The sequence below is a fragment of the Oncorhynchus tshawytscha genome, linkage group LG05, assembly GCF_018296145.1.
Source record: "Oncorhynchus tshawytscha isolate Ot180627B linkage group LG05, Otsh_v2.0, whole genome shotgun sequence".
Classification (NCBI taxonomy): Eukaryota; Metazoa; Chordata; class Actinopteri; order Salmoniformes; family Salmonidae; genus Oncorhynchus; species Oncorhynchus tshawytscha.
This window is the reverse complement of record NC_056433.1, coordinates 45,977,107-45,998,946: the sequence shown is the minus strand read 5'-3', so window position 1 is coordinate 45,998,946 and position 21,840 is coordinate 45,977,107. Positions and strand designations below refer to the sequence as shown.

Here is a 21,840-nt window from a genome sequence, read left to right as displayed (position 1 = left end):
TATTACCTGTGGAAATGTGCATGACAATTTGAACCTTCGTTGAATCCTGTAGCTTTTTAAAAAAGACCCAAAGGTTGACAGCGTTCCAAAAACCTTTTTTTACCACACAAGTTTAGTTGACACATTTCAGTCTGCATTAAAAACGCATTATGGCTATGAAAGCTGTAAAAGCCTTCCCTGACGATCGGTGACCGACAATGACCAAGTATACTTCGAATAAGGAGTTAACCAATGGCCTCGTCTCTGTACTGGGTCTCTCTTCCCTTCTATCCTCAGAAGAAGTTTAGTAGTGCAACTTTTGCCCAGGAATATATTTGAACAACTCATTTGTTTTCTTAAGTATTTTCTATTTATATCATGGATCCCCATTCTTCCTGGGACCCGGCAAAATTAAGGCAGTTATACAATTTTAGTTTGAGCAAATTTCTGCAGCATTAGTAAAGATGTGATCAATACATGGTGATGATTTCATTCCTGTGCTGTTTGTAAATACCCTGGTAGGTTGACAACCTGAACCAGGTTGCAGGCACTGGTTACAGTTTGACTCAGTTCTTGAGTGGGCAGCTTGATGACAGCCTGTCAATATTTTTATTTTACCTTTATTTAACTAGGCAAGTCAGTTAAGAACAACTTCTTGATACTACCCACCCCGCATGCGGGAGCGTAATCATAGCCTCAAACTAATTAGCATAACGCAGCGGCCATAAATATCCCTAGAAAATGTTCCTATTCATGAAAATCACAAATGAAATATATTGAGACACAGCTTAGCCTTTTGTTAATCACACTGTCATCTCAGATTTTCAAAATATGCTTTACAGCCAACGCTAGACAAGCATTTGTGTAAGTTTATCTTGGCATAATGCTATGCTAGGCTCTGCTACCAGCAGGCAATATTTTCACGAAAATAAGAAAAGCAATCAAATTAAATCATTTACCTTTGAAGAACTTCGGATGTTTTCACTCAGGAGACTCCCAGTTAGATAGCAAATGTTCCTTTTTTCCAAAAAGATCATTTTTGTAGGCGAAATAGCTCCATTTGTTCTTCACGGAAAATGCAGTCACTACAATGCCAAACTTTTTTCCAAATTAGCTCCATAATATTGACAGAAACATGGCAAACGTTCTTTAGAATCAATCCTCAAGGTGTTTTTCACATATCTATTCGATAAAATATCCACCGGGACAATTGGTTTCTCATAACAAAGCGATTGGAAAAATGGCTACTTGTGTACTTTAAGCAAGATTTTCTGCGGGAGCCATCATGTGACCACTTGCTCAATGTGGTCCCTTACGGCTATTCTTCAACATAAATGCGTAAAAAGACGTCACAATGCTGTAGACACCTTGGGGAATACGTAGAAAGCGTAAGCTCATTCGTAGCCCATTCACAGCCATATAAGGAGTCATTGGCATGCAGGGCTTTCAAAATATGGGGCACTTCCTGGTTAGATTTTTATCTGGGTTCCGCCTGTAACATCAGTTCTGTTGCACTCACAGACAATACCTTTGCAGGGTTGGGAACGTCAGAGTGTTTTCTATCCAAAGCTGTCAATTATATGCATAGTCGAGCATCTTGTTGTGACAAAATATCCCGTTTAAAACGGGAACGTTTTTTATCCAAAAATGAAAATGCAGCCCCCTAGTTACAAAAGGTTTAAGAACAAATTCTTATTTTCAATGACGGCCTAGGAACAGTTCAGGGGCAGAACAACAGATTTGTACCTTGTCAGCTCAGGGATTTGAACTCGTCCACCACTCTAACCACTAGGCTACCCTGCCACCCCCAATATTTAAATCACCCAGAAAATATACTTCTATGTTGATATCACATACATTATCAAGCATTTCACACATAATTTCACCTGTACAGTGGCAGGTCTTATAAAGGTGTCCTGTTAATTACTTGGTAGCTGGAGGCTGCTAAGTGATTCAATTCATAAGTTAAACTATTTGAGAAACGCTAATTGACATCTTTGCATTATAGTCCCATACTTATGAGATTGAACCTTGACATACTTTCTCATGAAACTAGCTAATGTTCTGGTCCTGTAGGCACACATGGTTTTACATAACGCTTATTGTCTAAACGGTTAGCTGAATTTCTTTGTGCCTAGGCTCAAAGTGAATAGAACAGTGTTTTGTTTCAAATGGGTATGAATGCATTTCCAGTAGCATGCCTGCCTTGTAGTGTTATCTCAGCCATCTAAACTACGTCAAGCATGTAGGATGTAAACAAGAGGCCCATTCTGCTTTGTTTGATGAGATGCATCGGAAGACCCGGGGAGCAGAGCGCCTTGCCTACCGCTCAGTGTCAGCACCCAGCCCACAGCTTTCTCCGTGTGGGGGAGGGGGCCTGGTTCAGGGTTGGGTTAGGTCAAACACAATATGTATGAGTTTGACTTGGAGCTGGTAACAAGTGCACTGTACACAGGGTTTGGTAGATTACTTTCTATATGTAATCCGTTACAGTTGCTAGTTACCTGTCCGAAATGTTAATCAGTAACATAACTTTTGGATTACCTAAACTCGGTAACTTAATCGGATTACTTTCCTTTTCTTTTGGATTACTTTCCCCCGTTAGAAGAAGATCAAAAATAATCCATTGAATGCATTTGGTGTGTCATAATAGTGGTCTCTGACTCGCTCAGGTGGAACTTAAACTTGCCAGTTTTTTCCAATCTGAATTTAATGTCGTTGAGAAAACAGAAATGTGCATTTGTTGTTTCATAATAGTGGTATACGACATTCTGGTCAGACTCGCTCCAGGTGGAACAAACTTAAACTTGCAAGTTTTTACCAATCTGAATTTAATATCATTGAGAAAACAGAAGGGTGTCATAATGTATTTTTCCACAAAGAGTCTAAAAGGGAAGGGGGGGGGGGGTTATACTAATCTATATGGAATTGTTTTAAGAATGTCATACCAATGCTCCTTTTCTATTTGATTTAGAATATTAAGACCCTTTGTAGTATCAACAAAAATATTACAATATTTTTGGCCTTATTGCTATTAGCCCATACAAACAACAGATATCCCCCCCAAAAAAAGAAATTCTAAAGGAAGTTTGTTCTGAAGTATCTGGCCTATATCTGAGATATATAAGAAATATCAGGAAACAGTTTGTTTGCATGTATTTAACCTGTTATTTTTGGAACTGAACAGTCTCTACATACATAAAGTATACTTAAATTCATTTTTTCAACTGGTAACAGGGGACCTTCATACGAGTCTTGTGAGGTCTGTGGGCATCCTAGAGCAAAACAATCGACATGTACGTATTTGTGGGAGTCTCACCTTTCCACATAGTGGTCACATTAGTGTGTAGCCCAAACTGTCCGGATGCTACTGACAGAAGTTGGCAGATTGTCTGTACCGACTTCAGACAAGTCCCAAACAAGTCCCAAGATGCTTGTGAGGGTCGTAGAGATTGAACACCATCGTGTTCGTGAGAGTCTCATCTTTCCATAGAGGGGTCATAATAGTTTGTAGGCCAAACTGCTCGGAAGCTACCGCCAACGCAAAAAAATAGCTCTAGCTTAAACTGTTTGTTATGGGGATTTTTTTAATATGCTAACTAGATTTACACAGGGACGCGGACATCAACCTTAGGGGGAATTTAAAGTAATCCAAAAAGTATTCATCTTGTTTTTGAAAAGTATCTGTAATCTGGTGCCAAGACAACAACCTTTATCTCAACGTCAGTGAGACGAGGAGCTGATCTTGAAACTATAGGAGAAAGAGGGGAGAAAACGCCCCCATCCACATCAACGGGGCTGTTGTAGAGTGTGTCGAGAGCTTTAAGTTCCTTGGCGTCCACCTCACAATGGACTTAACATGGTTCACACACACCTGCACAGTCCCCCTCGGGAGGCTGACAAGATTTGGCATGGGATCCTCAAAAAGTTATACAGCTGCACCATCAAGAGCATCTTGACTGGCTGCCTCACCGCTCGGTATGGCAAATGCACCGCCTTTGACCTCACTACAGAGGGTAGTGCGGACAGCCCAGTACATCACTGGAGCCGAGTTCTCTGCCATCCAGGACCTCTATATCAGGCAGTGTCAGAGGAAGGCCAAAAGAATTGCCAAAGACTCCAGCCACCCAAGACATGGACTGTTCAATCTGCTATAGTCTGGCAAACGATACCGGAGCATCGGCTCTCAGACCAACAGGCTCCGAGTCAGCTTCTACTCCCAAGCCACAAGACTGCTAAATAGTAAATTATTGGTACTGAACAATCTGCACTAACTCTATCTTACACTGACCCTATGCACATTCACTAGACTATATATAGTATACACACTGTATACAAACTCACTACATTGACACACCTACACACATTAACATACACTACAAACGCACACACACACACGCATACCGACACAACACAAACACACACATACACATTACACACACTTTTACACTAATTTGCTGCTGCTACTCTGTTCTTTATTTTACACTTGTTATTATCTATCCTGATGCCTAGTCACTTTACCCTGCCTTCATGTACATAGAGTATTTACCTGAAATACCTCGTACCTCTGCACATTGATCTGGTACTGGTACTTCCTGTATATAGCTCCATTCTTGTGTATTTTATTTTATTCCTCTTGTGTTACTATTTTTTATTTGTATTATTCTTTTTAATCTCTGCATTGTTAGGAAGGGCTCATAAGCAAGCATTTCACAGTAAAGTCTAAACCAATTGCATTTGGCGCGAGCCAGTTACCACGAGGGGGCTAAAGAAGGCATAGCCACCTCAGTTCAAACCTTAGCCACCTCAGTTTGAGTTTTAGTTTTATGTCCCTATATAAAAATAGCCAAAAAGTTAAAAGATTGAATGACAGGTTGGCACCCAAAAAATCTGTACCTCTGCTGCAGTGTCAGCACAATGGACAGGGCGCACTGCTGCAGTGTATGTAGGCAGCCTGGTCCGATTGACTAGACTTAACATAGTAAATGTAAATCCGGGATACTCAAATTAGTATGCTATGTTACATTTGGTATGGTTTCATAAGACATAAGGTTAGTTAAAGGTGCAATATGTGACTCTTGTCAGGCATATGTCGCGCAGGACAGACATTTGAATGTGCATTTTTTATTTGATCAAAAATGCTTTCTGGAACATATAAACTTTAATGTGCCTTAAAAACAAACTTGTCTCCCAGGTGGCGCAGTGGTTAAGGGCGCTGTACCGCAGCGCCAGCTGTGCCACCAGAGACTCTTGGTTCGCGCCCAGGCTCTGTCACGACTGGGAGGTCCGTGGGGTGACGCACAATTGGCCTAGCGTCGTCCGGGTCAGGGAGGGTTTGGCCAGTAGGGAAATCCTTGTCTCATCGCGCACCAGCAACTCCTGTGGCGGGCCGGGCGCAGTGCGCGCTAACCAAGGTTCCCAGGTGCACAGTGTTTCCTCCGACACATTGGTGCGGCTGGCTTCCGGGTTGGATGGCGCTGTGTTAAGAAGCAGTGCGGCTTGTTTAGGTTGTGTATCGGAGGACGCATGACTTTCAACCTTCGTCTCTCCCGAGCCCGTACGGGAGTTGTAGCGATGAGACAAGATAGTAGCTACTAAAAAAACAATTGGATACCACGAAAAAGGGGTCAAATTTAAAATGTAAAAAATTAAAAACTTGTATGCCATCTGTAAATACGAATACAATTGTTAAATTATGAACCCAGTTGGTTTAGGAAGAAGTAAGGAACCTTCCCCTAGCCATGATTGGCTTATAATGGATGGGCTGGAAATGCTGAAAGATGAGTTCAGATCGATCTGCCATGTAGCAGGCTTCTGTCTATAACATGAGCTGCTTAGTATGCTTTCTAATGTAGCTTTTTTTAAATATGTCAAAAAAGAACTGCACAAGTGTTGCTAAGGCTCTCCCCATTCTGGAGGACTGAGTTTTGAAATCAGTGGAATGCCCGGTGGAAGCAGAGTATGATAGCGAAGGAGAAGGTGAAAATTCAGACGTTTGATTGCAAATGCGGAGGGAGCCGAAAAGAGAACACCGAAGGCTGTTGTATAGGCTGTTGTTTAAAACACCTGTCTGGATTAGATCATCAAACTAAGGGCAACCATGGCATCAGTGAAAGAGAGGGAGAAGTGTTCATCCATGTATATGGGTAAGAGAATCTAGCTAGCTACATTTTCAGATATTATACATTTCTAACTTTGCGAAGAAGTTGTTTTCATTGCAAGTTAAAGTGTACTGTTAGCTAGCTAGCTAATGTTAGCTGGCTGTATGATCCGTGTATGGCCGCTGCCAAGACCAGCAGCAATGATGCTCCTGAGCTCCAGCTAGCACCGTGTACAGAGCCTACCCACCTACCCACCCTTCCACAAGCGCCGCCATAAAGGCTCCACAGCCGCCTCCACCTCTGACTGTTCCTGATGATCTTGGAACAGAGGAGCCAGCCTAGGTTAGCCTAGAAATCATATCCTAGCCAACAGGTTTTCTGTAAAAAAAAACATGAATTTAATGGCAACTGTTTCATAGGAAGAGAGTGGCTGGAATACACGGCTACTGCAGCTGCTGCATTTTGTTTCCCATGTCCAAAGATCTGTGTTGGGTCCAATGCTAACGCAGACAAGGCCTCCACCTAAGCTGGGTATTCTAACTGGAAGAATGCTATTGATCGTACCAAAGGATTTGCTAGGCACACATCAAGCAAAGAGCATTTGTAATGCACTGCACTGTGGAAAGAAAAACTAGTTCGATGTGTTATTGGGGAACATCAGTGTCACTGTCAACACTTCTTATTGATGGACAGCTGGCAAGAAATCGCGTGTGTTTGTTGGCGATTGTGGACTTTATTGAGTTCCTTATTTCAAACCAGTAATGACTGAGGGGGACATTGGATGTGATTGAGTCAAGAGACAGGAGGCAGTGGTGCAACCTCTGTTAGATCTAAGGAAAACATATTTGGTGGAATATGAGTTAAGTGTCACTCTTGCTCCAATGAGGACAAATTGACCACACTTGATATCTCGCTTGCAACGATTCTCTAGGGCTCTCTCCGCTATGCCGACCATGCTAACTGCAAGGAAACATGGACTGACTCTTGGGGCGGCCACAGCTACATGCGAGAACTCATTTTCCACTTTGACAAACATGTTCAGTCAGCACAGAGGAAGCATGCTACACCTAAGGAAAGCTCATCTAATCCAACGGCCATTTGAGGGGGATCTTACAAGAAGATTTTGGGGAGAATGGAATGATCGGTTATTCAGGAAGTTCCACAGAGCATCAAGGAAGCTGCAACCTTTTTGAAATGGTAAGATTGAAACAATGTTGCTGGTTGTTTTTTTGTCAGAATCTTGCTTTAGTGTGTAGGGCGCTGTCCATGGTGCTGATAGAAAGCCGCGACGTTTCGTGCCATTGAACCGGTCTTCTTGGTCAAAAGCATTTTTTAAAACTTTTGTTTGTGGTATATCATGATAAGCAGACTTTTATATACAGTGCATTCGGAAAGTATTCAGACGCCTTCATTTTCCCCACATTTTGTTACGTTAAAGCCTTATTCTAAAATTAATTAAATTGTTTCCTCATCAATCTACACACAATACCCCATAACGACAAAGTAAAAACGTTTTTGTTTTAGAAACGATTGCAAATAAAAAATATCACATTTACATAAGTATTCAAGATCTTTACTCAGTACTTTGTTGAAGTACCTTTTGCAGCAATTACAGCCTTAAGTCTTCTTGGGTATGATGCTACAAACTGGCACACCTGTATTTGGTGAGGTTCTCTCATCTCTCTATATAAGGTAGACAGTGCCTGTCAGAGCAAAAACCAAGCCATGATGTCGAAGGAATTGTCCGTAGAGCTCAGAGACAGGATTGTGTTGAGGCACTGAGCTGAGGAAGGGTACCAAAGAAATTCTGCCTCCATCATTCTCAAATAGAAGAAGTTTGGAACCACCAAGACTCTTCCTAGAGCTGGCTGACGGAAGCCACTTCTCAGTTAAAGGCACATGACAGCCCTCTTGGAGTTTGTCAAAAGGCACCTGAAGGACTCTCATAGCATGAGAAACAAGATTCTCTGGTCTGATGAAACAAAGACGGAACTCTTTGGCCTGAATGCCAATCATCAAGTCTGGAGGAAACCTGGCACCATCCCTATGGTGAAGCATGGTGGTGGCAGCATCAGGCTGTGGGGATGTTTTTCAGAGACAGGGATTGAGAGACTAGTCAGGGTCGAGGGAAAGATTAATGGAGAAAAGTACAGAGAGATCCTTGATGAAAACCTGCTCCAGAGCGCTCAGGACCTCAGACTGGGGCGAAGGTTCACCTTCCAACAGGTGAACAACCGTAAGCACACAGTTAAGACAACACAGAAGTGGCTCAGGACAAGTCTCTGAATGTCCTTGAATGGCCCAGCCAGGACCCGGACTTGAACCTGTTCAAACATCTCTAGAGACCTGAAAATAGCTGTGCAGCAATGCTCCCCATTCAACCTGACAGAGTTCAGAGGATCTACAGAGAGGAATGGAAGAAACTCCCCAAATACAGGTGTGCCAAGCTTATAGCGTCATACCCAAGAAGACTCAATGCTGTAATCGCTGCCTAAGGTGCTTCAACAAATTACAGAGTAAAGGGTCTGAATGTGATATCAGTTATTTTTTTAATTTGCAAAAAAACCCGGAAAACTTGTTTTTGCAGCAACTCCTCCTCTACATTGACCTTCAACACAAGGGTGCGTGCTCAGCCCCCTCCTGTACTCCCTGTTCACCCATGACAGCATGGCCACGGGCGTCTCCAACTCAATCATCAAGTTTGCGGACGATACAACAATGGTAGGCCTGATTACCAAAAACGACGGGACAGTCTACAGGCAGGAGGTGAGGGCCCTGGCTGAGTGGTGCTAGGAAAATAACCTTTCCCTCGACAAAACTAAGGAGCTGATTGTGGAACTCAGGAGGCAGCAGAGAGAGCACAACGCAATCCAAATCGAGAGGGTTCCTCGGCGTGCACCTCACTGACAACCCGAAATGGGTCCATTCACAAAGACATCTTTGGGCAGATGAAGAAATTTGTCTTGGCCCCTAAGATCCTCACAAACTTCTACAGATGCACCATTGAGACGATCATGTCGGGCTGTATCACCGCCTGGTACAGCAATTGAACAGTCCGCAACCGCAGGGCTCCCGGAGAGTGGTTTGGTCAGCCCAACACATAACCCGGGAGCACACAGCGTGCCCACCAGGACGTCTACAGCACCCGGTGTCACAGGAAGGCCAAGAAGATCATCAACGACCTCCGCCACCCGAGCCACGGCCTCTTCTTCCCGCTACTATCTAGAAGGCGAGGGCAGTACAAGTGCATCAAAGCTGGGACCGAGAGACTGAAAAACAGCTTCTATCTCCAGACCATCAGACTGTTAAATAGTCCCCACTAGCCGGCCTCTGCCCAGTACCCTGCAGTGAACTTAGTCACTGTTACTAGCCGGCTACCACCCGTTGCTCTACCCGGCACCGTAGAGACTGATGCCCGATGTACATGGTCATTGAACACTGGTCACTTTAATTATGTTGACATACTGTTTTAACCCATTTCATATTTATACTGTATTCTAGTCAATGCTCATCTTATTTAACTTCTGCTGTACACACTAATTATATTCATATACTGTCTATACACACCATCATATACATATATATTTCGGACTGACATTGCCTGTTCTGATATTGTTTTGTATTGTTCGGGATTACAGCACTGTCGAAGCATAAGAGAGACATAAGCATTTCTCTGCACCTGAGACAACATCGGAAGAATAGGTGTACATAACCAATAAAGATCTGATTTGGTTCAAAAAATCAAAACCTTGTATGATTTCCTTGTGTTAATATCATGTTTAATTCATCCTAGGTTGACAGTAATGCATTTCAGGGGCAATCAAGAGGAATTCAAATACATTCAAATATGAAAACATTCTTAAACATTCATTCATTCAGTATGCATCAAACGGCTAGCTACAGATCTACTGATATATTTCTTTTGAAGTCATTCTCTTTTTCCCATAGCTTTTTAAGGTCAGGGGCTGAATCCAGTCCCCAGTTTAAAGGCATTCTCAAAATATGGGCATTTCTATTGAAAATATACAGACGTACTGGTCTCAAGCCACGAAATGAAGCAGATTACTATACCCTGATCTCATGGCCACTTTCGGGTTTCATGTGTGTGTTTTGGTGTTATTCCACAGTAACACTGGTGAGACTGGTACAAAGCCTGACAGTGGGAAAAACAACATGAGGGTGGCATTTCTTTCTGCTGCTGAGTTAGAGGCCAAGGCAGGGTGACCTATGGAACAGCTTTGGTGAGTCAGACCACTTACCACCCAGCCACCTCTTGCCACAGGCTGGCTGAGACATATAGAGCCTGGAGGTGAGCTTTTATGTCCATTAAATGAGCGTACTCCTTCAACCAACGCTGTTTTGAAGCTCTTTCGAACTCACAGCAGCACAAATGGAGAGCCAGGAGAGAGGATGGTGAGTGGACGGCGCGATGTGGAGATGAGCGTGTGCACTTTGACCCCCTCCCCTAAGAGATGTTTTCCAGGATGTAGAAGATGAGCTCTATGACTACGGGTCCCTCGCTCCTCTTGCGCCCCCTGCTGTGGATGATGGGCGTCAGCACGGTGTCCAGGGTGCTGAGGTACGGGGCTGGGAGTGGCAGGCCATTGCTGCCTGCCACAAACCCCACCTGGAACATGAAACAGCAATGTTAACCCGCCACACATCGATAGCTTTCACTGCCAGCTTTGGCAACATCCCATCATATCCCATTATATCCCATCACTGTTTACATGACTAATAACTTCCTGTTAAAAAAAGGTGGTCCCCAACTCACATCTTAGGAATTCAAGAGTTACTACAACTACTAAAGTAAGATGACGCGCAATTTGAAAGATTCCGCTTCCAGAAAGTTGTATTTCTTAACATCTAAATGGTCCAAGTCCAGTATGTTCATTCAATGGGCACCCTCACCTGTTGGGAGTCCAGTGTGACACGCAGCCCCAGCTTGGCCATGCCATCTTCCTTCAGCAGCTTGAGGTGTGGGCACAGTGCCAGGCAGAATGCCCGGGCCAGTCGCTCTGTCAGCCGGCTGTGTTCTGTATGGTGGTCACCCTGGCTCTTAGGACGATCCCCTCTCTGTACAAAGAACACCTGGGAGACACAAAAGAGACTCACAAAGACATAGGCCTGCACTTAGGGGAATACAGTACAGAGACAAATTACTTTGAGTAAGAGTACCGCGAGAGCCAAGAGTAGCGGTGAAAAGTTGGGACGTGCGTACCTCTGTCCAGCGGATGACCTTTCCATTGGACTTGTATTCGGACTTTTGGAACATCTTCACACTATTGACGGACTCCATGGACTTCCCATCAATGGGGCTGATAACACTGCAAGATACACACGCATGCACACAGCCATACAAAGAAGGCAAGCGACGATAAAGGGTATTCTACGGCGATGGACAAGAGGGTCCGATAGTCTGGGGAAGACTTGAAAGGTGGATGAAGCGACAAGGGGGTGGGGTTAGTGAGAGAGGTTTAAGTAAGATATAAAACGCCAACGTTCTTTACGTTACCTTGGAAATAATTGACGACGCAGCGTTGGGACACTCGTTGAGACATAAGTGATCATGTGATCACCGAAAGCCGGTGTTTGGAGGATATATTGGCACGTCGAGGGCAGGAAAACCGTGCCAATACAGTGCATTCAGAAAATATTCAGACCCCTTGACTTTTTCCACATTTTGTTACATTACAGCCTTATTCTATAATGGATTTAATAGTTTTTTTCCCCCAGTAATCAATCTACACATAATACCTCATAATGAAAAAACAAAAACAGGTTTTTCAAACTTTTTGCAAATGTATTAAAAATAAAAAACTGAAATATTACATTTATATAAGTATTCAGACTCTTTACTTAGTACTTTGTTAAAGCACCTTTGGCAGAGATTACAGCGTCGAGTCTTCTTGGGTATGACGCTTGGCACACTTGTATTTGGGGAGTTTCTCCCATTCTTCTCTGCAGATCCTCTCAAGCTCTGTCAAGTTGGATGGTGAGTGTCGTTGCACAGCTATTTTCAGGTCTCTCCAGAGATGTTCGATCGGGTTCAAGTCCGGGCTCTGGCTAGACCAGTCAAGGACATTCAGAGACTTGTCCCGAAGACACTCCTGTGTGGTCTTAGCTATGTGCTTAGGGTCGTTGTCCTGTTTGAAGGTGAACCTTCGCACCAGACTGAGGTCCTGAGCAGGTTTTCATCAAGGAGTTCAATCTTGGTTCCATCAGACCAGAGAATTTTATTTTTCATGGTCTGAGAGTCCTTCAGGTGCCTTTTGGCAAACTCCAAGTGGGCTGTCATGTGATTTTTATTGAGGAGTGGTTTCCGTCTGGCCACTCTACCATAAAGGGCTGATTGGTGGAGTGCTGCAGAGATGGTTGTCCTTCTGAAAGGTTCTCCCATCTCCACAGAGGAACTCTGGAGCTCTGTCAGAGTGACCATCAGGTTCTCGTTGGACCTGCATTTACAATGTATCCATGTTCAGTTTGTGTGGTGGCTGGTTTAGTGTTCTGTAACTTTGTAGCAAGTACGGTCTGCATGTGTAGGTGCTTATTGAGTCATGATCGCACGGAGTTCTGATATCTATTCCAACTTCCCGATATCTTTTCCCACCGGCCCGTCATCTGATTTTAATGTCTATTCTAGAATGCCCTTCTAGCCAATCAGAAACAAGCACCCAACAACGCTGTAGAATAAATGTAGGTTAACGATAGGCAGAAAACAAAAACAAATCATGGGACACTGATCAGAAGTTTAATGACCTAACACTCACCCCTTATTCAAAGTGCATTCCTTATCCAGCCATTGGACCTGGACATGCTCCTGGCTGTCTGACTGGTCAATCGACCCACAGGTGATGGTGTAGTCTTTCATCTCCCGTAGCGACCGGCGAAGCTCCACCATGGTCTCCACGGTGATCTGCACCATCAGCCCATCTGGAGAGGGGGACAGCAAAAGCAAAAAAAAACACACACGCACACGCACACACACACACACACACACACACAGAGAGAGAGAGAGAGACACCAACAAGGACACACACACACTCACATGCACATACATACAGCCACACACACAACTTTGAGTGCACATGGACACACACATACAGACAAACATTGACAGACTAAATAAGGAAATCTTATTTAGGATAAGTTAGTAGTAAAGCAATCATAATATGACTTTCTGTGTTTTAGTTAAATACGACTAGTAAGGCAACTTTCCAGTTTTAAGCGAAGATACACAAGTGTGATCCTACCTTCCACGATGCTGGATTTGGCAAGATATCCCGATGCTGCTTTCAGAGCTCCACTGAACACAAAAAAGCAGGAACCGGTGACTGAAACAAAACACAGCCCCATATATGACCACCTGACTTGTAGATAGAAACATCTAAATATTACAGTTGGACTAACCAAAACTAATGACAGAGGTAAGCTTTCTACAGCAAGTAACTTTCTCAGGATGGTTCACCCTCTCACGTGATGCGACACTGCCCTCCAGTGGTGAAAAAAGTGACAGCAAAGGCACGGTTATTGCAAGTGAGCATATAAAAACATGACAAATCACGCATACGATTTCCCCCTAGGCTGCCAAAAGCCAGATTACGTGGCAGTAAATATTACCTCTCTGTACTGTAATCTCTCTCCCTCCCTCTCCCTCTTCCTGATGGTAAGTGATGTGCTGCTTGCCCTTTGTATAGCATTCCCCCCCTACTGGTATTTCTCTTTGTTTACAGGACAGGCAGTCTGCAGTCTCCCATAGTCCCCATCACCGTCTGTTGATTCCAGGGGCTTCTCACCTTTGCGAGGCTGATTGTGGATGCTGATGGCCTGAGTCTGGTACTGGCCATCGTCCCCCTGAACACAGATGAGGTGGGAGTCTGCCGCCACGTTGAAGCATGCCCCCATGGCCAGCACATGCTCATTGGACTTATTCAAAGCCCTCATCAGCTGAGAGTGAGAGTGAGAGCGAGAGAGAGAGAGAAAGAGAGGGAGAAAGAGAGGGAGAAAGAGAGGGAGAATGTATTGATGTCAACCCTTGATCTATTGATGAAAGAGTTGTTTATAAAGGAGTTATCAGTTAACCAAGTGTTGTTTCATGGTTTAGCTGTACCTCCTCATAGCCATTGGTGGGGATTTTAATGCAGGTCCTCTGAGCCTCCAGATCTACAGTGAGTCCAGGCACCACTGGCAGAGTGTACCGGTAATTCCTGAAGTCCTGGGAAGCAATGAGGGAAAAATGTGTGATTCATTAGGCACCAAATGGAAACAACTGACTGAAACAGGCAGGGACTATCTGAATTTGTCCAGTAAGAATCGTTTTGGTACGGTGTGCCCCAATGAATACAACCTTGGTGTTGATTGCTGTTATTGTCATGAGAGGCAAGCTACTTACTACTAGCAGCCTCATGATGGTGTGGCCAGTTTCCCCAAAAAGAGCCTTTCTGAAGCGCACACTGTACAGAGGACAGGGGTAAACTGGAAAGGAAGGGAGAGGAATGCCTTAATGGGATGACACTGGGTGGATGTGGCAGTGAAACGCATACAAAGAAGAGAAAAGCCGCGTCGCCAAAGCAACACATGTAACAGATACCACAACCCGACAGCTATCCTGCCTTCATGTTCATGCACATGCACGCGCACACACACTCTCTCTCTCTACCCGGCTACATCTCTCTCCCGCTTCCAGAGCCCTGACTCACATCTGTATTCAGCCCCCAGTCTGAGCATGAGGCGCAGGGGGAAGGCCTTGGCCCAGGGTACTTCAGCCCGGTGGACGAGTAGGCCAAACAGGAAGGGCTGGTTGGGCATAGGCAGGCCCTGCAGGGACTGGAGAGTGGAGCGTACCCAGAGGAACCCTGCATGCTCCTCACTGCTCAGGAAACTACTGGAGAACTGGGAGAGACCCAGGTGGCTTAGCACCTTGCCTGGTGGATGGAGGGAAAGAGATGGAAGGAGAGAGAGTGTGATGGGGGAGGGGGTGGAGGGAGGGAGATAATGAGAGATATATAGAGAGAGGGACTAGCAAACCATTAAACAGACTTGGAAGTCTTTTCAAGACCTGCTTCAGAGCTTTGTCCAGTGCTGGTCAAAGGTAGCTAAGTTGCCAGACCACGTCAGCGCCAGTCTCACCTGTGAGGGCGTCCCTGTAGAGCTGTATGAAGTGGCTGAAGATGTCCTTGGGGAAGCTCTTCTCCTCAGGCAGACACTGCAGAAGCACCACCACCTCCACCTGGCCTACTGCATGCATGCCCTTGGACGTCACACACCAGCACTTCCTGTTTACATCTGGGGAGAGCCAATGAGAGGCAGTGCTTCAATGTGAGGTCACTGCTGGTGACACGGTCTGACACTCTTAGAAAATATACATGTGACTTGAGTCAATGGTGAGCAGGAATACATGTAAAAGGTTGAAGGTTGAGAGGAAAGGTCACATACAGTTGACCAGCTTGACCATGGCCAGTAGGTTGGCGTTGAGGACAAAGACCAGGGAGTTGGGCCTGCCGCTCTCCAGCTCCTGGATGAGAACCATCTCAGAGGGCCTCTCCTCGACTGTGTAGTCTGGGCGAGACAGAGGAAACTGTGAGCTAAGACACCCGTAGATGCAAATACAGCCTTTAAAAACAGTCAGCCATAGTTTAACCTCTGTGTCTAAATATGACTAAATAAGATGTGTAAGCTGGCCACTAGTGTTTACATCCTATTAAATTGCCCAACACGAAGACATAACGCCTGATCACGAACCAGAGTAACACCTCTAACGCTGTCTACCTAACTGTACGACAGTCCCAGTACAGTAAGCCAGGGGTTTCCCCAAACGTGGCTTTGCAGTAAGCTAGCCGTTAGCATCTCCAGTGATAGCAGCCTGGTCGTACCTCCTTTGACTCCGGTGGAGGTGAGTATGGGAGGGAGGCCCTCCAGTGGGATGAGGTTGGCAGAGCTGCTGATGTGGCTGCTGACCAAGGCTGCCGTACCCCAGCCACAGGGCCCACACGCCTCCTGCAGAGGCTATGCGGAGAAGGGAGAAGAAGGATTGAGGAGGAGAACACTTGATTAAGGCAGAAATTGGTCCGCTCTGACACACACACACGGCGCCGGGTGAGCAGTTTAGGGGTTAAGTGCCTTGCTCAAGGGCCTAACGGCAGGTGAAAGCATCGAGGACAGTCCCAGACAGATTTTCCCACCAGACATAGGATTCCAACCAGCAACCTTCCGGTTGCTGGCCTGCTTCTCTAGCCTCTCGGCTACCTACTGCCCCTAGGTGGAGGGAGGAGGGGAAGGAGGACTAGGAGGGAGATAGTGAGGCAGAAAGATAGTCAAAAAGAGAGAGCTTGTGGAATACTGTGGGGTTATGGATATCAAAGATACCAACAGAAAGCATGTTACTACATCCTTAGAACTTTTATTTTATTTGAATTGTATAAATTGCAGCAAATCAGTCCGGTCTGATAAGTTTTTTTTAATTGTATTTTTTTTTTACATACATTGAGCAGGGGCATCTCCTGTGCTATTGGGGCCCTCCTGCTGGTCTGTGGTGAGCCAGTGGCGCTTCTGATTGTAGCAGCTATACTTCTCCTCAATAACAGCGGTGAAAAGGTGGGGCCTCTGATTGGGGTACAAGGTGCAGAGTCTGATTTCTCATTGGATAGGATCTCATCAGCAAACCACACCTTCCTCCTGCCCCTTGGAGGGGTTCCTAAAGAACAACATACATGAGAGAAAGTCAATAATATAGACGGGAACAAATGTCTACATATTGCACCAATTAACTTTATAAGACATTCATTGCCTCAATCACTTTTTGACAGCATCCCTTTTGATTGAAACAAAACGTTCCATACACGTTCGCCCATGGTAGAAGTGGTCAGAAAGTGACTTTTTGGACAATGAATACCAAAACATTCAGGAGATAACGGTGCTCAAAGTTGATCCGTCTTGCATACCCCACCATGAGACATCCATGTCTTCATCACTGGAAAATATTAACGGTTGACTTTGATCAATTTAAAAGCCCACAAACAGTGTTGTCAAACAACGTTTTTTTGAATTCTTGTCATTTTTTAACCTTTAACATCAATTATAGAACAACGTGTAAACTCATATTTGCATATGTGGTAGCTTAGAACCTACTTAACATCATTTGAGGTTTTTGTGTCGTGCCCACCATCGGTTGAGACACAACATGCTCTTGAATACAGGGTGGGTGTCATTTCAATCATAGAAATATAACTCATAGAATGGACCTATCCCTTCAGAAGACTGTAATTTAGCTGGTACACCACAAAAATTGGTATACCATTGATCATCCTTGAGACGTTTCTACAACTTGATTGGAGTCCACCTGTGGTAAATTCAATTGATTGGACATGATTTGGAAAGGAACACACCTGCCTATATAAAGTCCCACAGTTGACAGTGCATGTCAGAGCAAAAACCAAGCCATGGGGCCAAAGGAATTGTCCATAGAGATCCGAAACCAGTACTCAATAAAAGGCACATAACAGCCTGCTTAGAGTTAGCCAAAAGGCAACTAAAGGACTCTCAAACCATGAGAAACAAGATTCTCTGGTCTGATGAAACAAAGATTGAACTCATTGGCCTGAATGCCAAGCGTCACGTCTGGAGGAAACCTGGCACCATCCCTACGATGAAGCTGGTGGTGGCAGCATTGTGCCGTGGGGATGTTTTTCAGAGGCAGGGACTGGGAGACTATAGTCAGGATCGAGGGAAAGATGAATGGAGCGAAGTACAGAGAGATCCTTGATGAAAACCTGCTCCAGAGCTCTCAGGACCTCAGACTGGGGTGAAGGTTCACCTTCCAACAGGACAGAGACCCTAAGCACACAGTCAAGACAACGCAGGAGTGGCTTCGGGACAAGTCTCTGAATGTCCTTGAGTGGCCCAGCCAAAACCCGGACTTGAACCCGATCGAACTCCTCTGGAGAGAGCTGAAAATAGGTTTGAAGCGACACTCCATATCCAACCTGACAGAGCTTTAGAGGATCTGCAGAGAACAATGGGAGAAACTCTGCCAAATACAGGTGTTCCAAGCTTATAGCATCACACCCAAGAAGACTCAAGGCTGTAATCGCTGCCAAAGTTGTTTCAACAAGTACCGCATAAAGGGTCTGAATACTAATGTAAATGTGATATTTCTGTTTTTTCTAAAATGTCTAAAAACAATTTTTGCTTCATCATTATGGGGAAATATTTGTAGATTGATGAAGGGAAAAAAACACAATTTAATCAATTTTAGAATAAGGCTGTAATGTAACAAAATGTGGAAAAAGTCAAGAGGTCTGAATACTTCCAAATGCACTGTAATGTCAAACAACAGATATTCCCATTCAAGTCAACATTCTCTGGGGTTTGAGGTACCATTTGAAAGTAGAAATCTGTATTTTATTCCCATTTTAGTGCATTCATCAGCCAAAACATGACATCTACCCTGTATTCAGGAACATGTTGTGTCTCAACCGATAGCGGGAACAAGACAAAAACCTCAGACAATGTAAAATAGGGTATAAGCAACAACATATGCAAATATGAAAAACATCTGGGTTTAGTTTTTTTTTTTTAGGTCATTTACATTAAAGGTTAAAAAGGCACATATTATTATTTCTTTTTTATTCACAGAAATTATGAAATAGTTTGACAACCCTGTTTGTAAGCTTTTAAATTATATCAATCTCATGTTTTGGCATTCAACTCCAAATCACTTTATGAGCACTTCTACAATGGGCAAATATGTATGGAAGGTTTCGTTTAAATCAAAAGGGTTCCTGTCAAAAAGTGAATTTAAATGGATTTACCCTGTAGTGTCATGGTAACATAACAGTGTTGTCATGTGATACTCACGTTTCACTAGAGTTGAGTGACAGGAGACACAGACACGCCCCTCCTTCCCATCCAGGTGTGTTAGTCGAAACTTCAGACCGGAGCACACTGAACAGAATACCTGTAGCACAGACACACGATCACAAATGGTCAGCCTAATTTCTCAGGGATAACATCCAATCCCTTCTTACTTTAAATACAACCTACACACACACACACACACAAAATAGTGGTGCAAGACCCTCACCTTGCCACAGGCACGACAGTGGTGCCTTCTCTTGGTGAAGGTGAACCTGACTTCACACATCATACAGACCAGCGCCTGGGCGTCAGGGACCCACACGGGGGCCACCTCCCCGAGGATAGTGCCTCGCTCCCTGGACAGAATGCCCGCGGGGCCGGCCTGTAGCTCATTGTCTGGATCCACCAATGGAGACATAGGGGAAGGTGTGCAGTCCCCCACAGCTCCCTCTTCACTATCTGCTTGAACTCCGTTGGCGTTGGTCTCATCATTAGCTAGTCCGTTGGCTTTGGTCTGGCTCTGAAGCCCCAGTCTAGGCCCTTGGATCTGGGCATCATGGCCGCCTCCATAGGGCTCCTCCACAGGGGGACCAGACGGGTCGTCAATGTAAGGGCCTAGGGCATCTGAGCCACTGGGGGGGTCTTGCAGCTCAAGTCCACTCTCCTCCAGCTCCTTTTCCTCAACCACAGAGTCCTCCTTGGAGGAGGATGGCTGGGGCTTGTTCTTCACTTCCTCTTCCACCTCCACCTCCACCTCTGGCCCAGCAGCTTTGGAGGGGCTGAGCATTAGGGGGGTAGAAGCCTCCCCAAAATTCCTCTCTCCCCATGTTGAAAGAGTGGTCACAGTGCAGTTTCCCTCCTCCAGCTGTCTCATCAGTCTCTGAGCGGGGGTCTCCAGTTGGGAAACAGGAGCCACCCCTGGGCTCAGGACCCCCTCTGAATGGACTTTGGGTTTTGCAGGGGAATCTGATCCGATGTGTCCGCAGCCCAGCTGTCCTGGCTTTGTGACATCCCCATCTTTGAGCATCAGCAGACAGGGTCTGTGGAGCCAGTGGTGCTTAGCATCCATCAGAGACGGAGCATCCGATTCATCTGTTCATGCAAAGACGCGGGAACAGATCAAAACTATGTAAAGGTATATGTGACATGAACCTGACACAGACATTTTACTTCACTAGGAGAACAAACAGGCATATATACGAAGAACGTGACATTTAGTCCACAAGAGCACCTAAGCACTCACTCACGCCCATGATCCCAGATGGGACAGTCTGTGTTCCTAGGTGGCAATGGGTCCAATAAATGGGAGGCCATTTATCTCATTGCTTTGGATAAGTTAAATCGTCCACCGAGGCCAACATATGTGCACTGTCATCCTTGAGAGAGCTAGGATACGTCCCAAATGGTAGCCTTTTCCCTATGAAGTGCACTACTTTTGGCAGCCTATTCCCTATGTAGTGCACTACAGGCCCATAGTGGTCTGGTCAAAAGTAATGCTCTATATAGGAAATAGGGTGCCATTTCAGAGGGAGACAGGTCCAGAGAGCCAGGTAAAGCTGACTCATTCTCTGGGGAATAGGGCTGTAGTGAAACACCAGCATTAAAAAAATACAGGATTCAGTGGCAAAACTGGATGTTAGATTATGTACATTATTATTATTATAAAAGTTACATTATTAAAGGTGCATTCAATTAGTTTGGAATTTTCGAGAATTGAGGGATAATGTTAATAACACAAATAAAGATATTTATACATTTCATTCAATTTTTTTTTTTAAATATTCTACTCCTCTATCGACTGAAATAAGACAAAATGTTACGACTATGAGGAAGAAAAATTCATAATTCAGATTTGGGGTTGCATTATGCTGTGATTGAGCCTTGGTTGGTTATTGCCTATTGCACAATTTCAGATAGGCCTACCCTTTAGCGTTGGTGAATTCTTGTCGGGGTAAAACTGCATTGCAGCTTTATCCCCCCCGTTATTGCACCCCAACCATTCATGCTGATGATCACAGATTACTGGTAAATATATCATCTTTATTACGGCGCATATAAACTACAATAGGGCTCAACCAGTACAGCTGACTGAGCGTTTGCTTCGCGGGACGGTGACGCATCCACCACACGTGCAACAGTTTAAATCCCCTCAACCAGTGAACACGGCAATGCGACATTTGCTCCCCATCCCGATTCATGAATCGTTGCAGGTTAATATCGCAGCATTATTCCCTTTATCGCGTTATTTCCATATAATTCAAGTCGTAGTTTCCCATTAATTCATATAGGCTGAAGGAATTTTCTCGTGTGCTTCTGCCTTTCTATGAATGTGTCGCACGCGGCAAGACGCATGATTGCACAGATCAGCTACAATTTCCCCTACGATAGCGCCAGATGATGTAGTTCTATCTGTAGGATTTTATTTTGGAATAGAATTACAAACGTACCTTCTGTCAATGAACCCAATAGGCTTTCATTCTCATCGTCCCGGGCACTGAAGAACTTCAACATATTGCAACATTAGTGGCGAAGAAGACAAGAAAAGCAGTCCTGCTCACTAGCAGAGGGACGATTTCCCTCCCACTATTCCCCTCGCTCCTTCTGCGTCCCCCGCCCCCCCTCTCTCTCACTGCAGGTCTTAAGTAAACTCAAGGATGTCCTTAAATGTCCTTTTCTAAAGCAGTGTACACTGTATTAGAATATATGTTTACTTAATGAGATCATTCCATTACAGAAAATGTGCTCTTATTTCTAGCCAAAAATGTGTCTACTGCACGTATAACATATTACATTTTAATGTCTTTAAGTGGTTTAAGTGTTATGACCTGTGTACATGAAACCACAGAAAACATATGGATCTAAAAAAATATCACAAAAGTCCTTACGACCATCTTTGATATCATCC

The 21,840-nt window shown here is 44.6% G+C and overlaps 1 protein-coding gene across 2 annotated transcripts; it reads right to left on the bottom strand.

The window, feature by feature from the left end:
* Nucleotides 1-9,824: 9,824 nt before the first annotated feature.
* LOC112250657 (zinc finger FYVE domain-containing protein 9) lies at nucleotides 9,825-21,547 on the bottom strand. 2 transcript variants are annotated; one of them, XM_024420998.2, is made up of 16 exons: nucleotides 21,383-21,545; nucleotides 19,162-20,027; nucleotides 18,936-19,035; nucleotides 16,562-16,773; nucleotides 15,953-16,085; nucleotides 15,516-15,638; nucleotides 15,210-15,365; nucleotides 14,780-15,004; nucleotides 14,473-14,555; nucleotides 14,191-14,295; nucleotides 13,877-14,027; nucleotides 13,334-13,414; nucleotides 12,851-13,013; nucleotides 11,302-11,407; nucleotides 10,992-11,171; nucleotides 9,825-10,707 (listed from the first exon to the last, which is right to left on the bottom strand). In XM_024420998.2, the coding sequence occupies exons 1-16, from the start codon at nucleotides 21,444-21,446 to the stop codon at nucleotides 10,546-10,548; spliced, it is 2,910 nt and encodes a 969-aa protein (XP_024276766.1). In that variant the 5' UTR covers nucleotides 21,447-21,545; the 3' UTR covers nucleotides 9,825-10,545. The 2 variants fall into 2 exon arrangements, with proteins under 2 accessions (XP_024276766.1, XP_024276767.1); XM_024420999.2 differs by lacking the exons at nucleotides 9,825-10,707; nucleotides 10,992-11,171; nucleotides 11,302-11,407; nucleotides 12,851-13,013 and adding an exon at nucleotides 13,111-13,156 and having other exon boundaries at nucleotides 21,383-21,547.
* Between the last annotated feature and the right edge of the window lie 293 nt (nucleotides 21,548-21,840).

Coding starts and splice junctions, on each gene's coding strand:
- LOC112250657 (XM_024420998.2), bottom strand. CDS start 21,446: ATGTTGAAGTTCTTCAGTGCCCGGGACGATGAGAATGAAAGCCTATTG. Junction 15,639..15,952: donor CTCCACCGGAGTCAAAGGAG/GTACGACCAGGC, acceptor TGTCTCGCCCAG/ACTACACAGTCGAGGAGAGG. Junction 15,366..15,515: donor CATGGTCAAGCTGGTCAACT/GTATGTGACCTT, acceptor GGCTCTCCCCAG/ATGTAAACAGGAAGTGCTGG.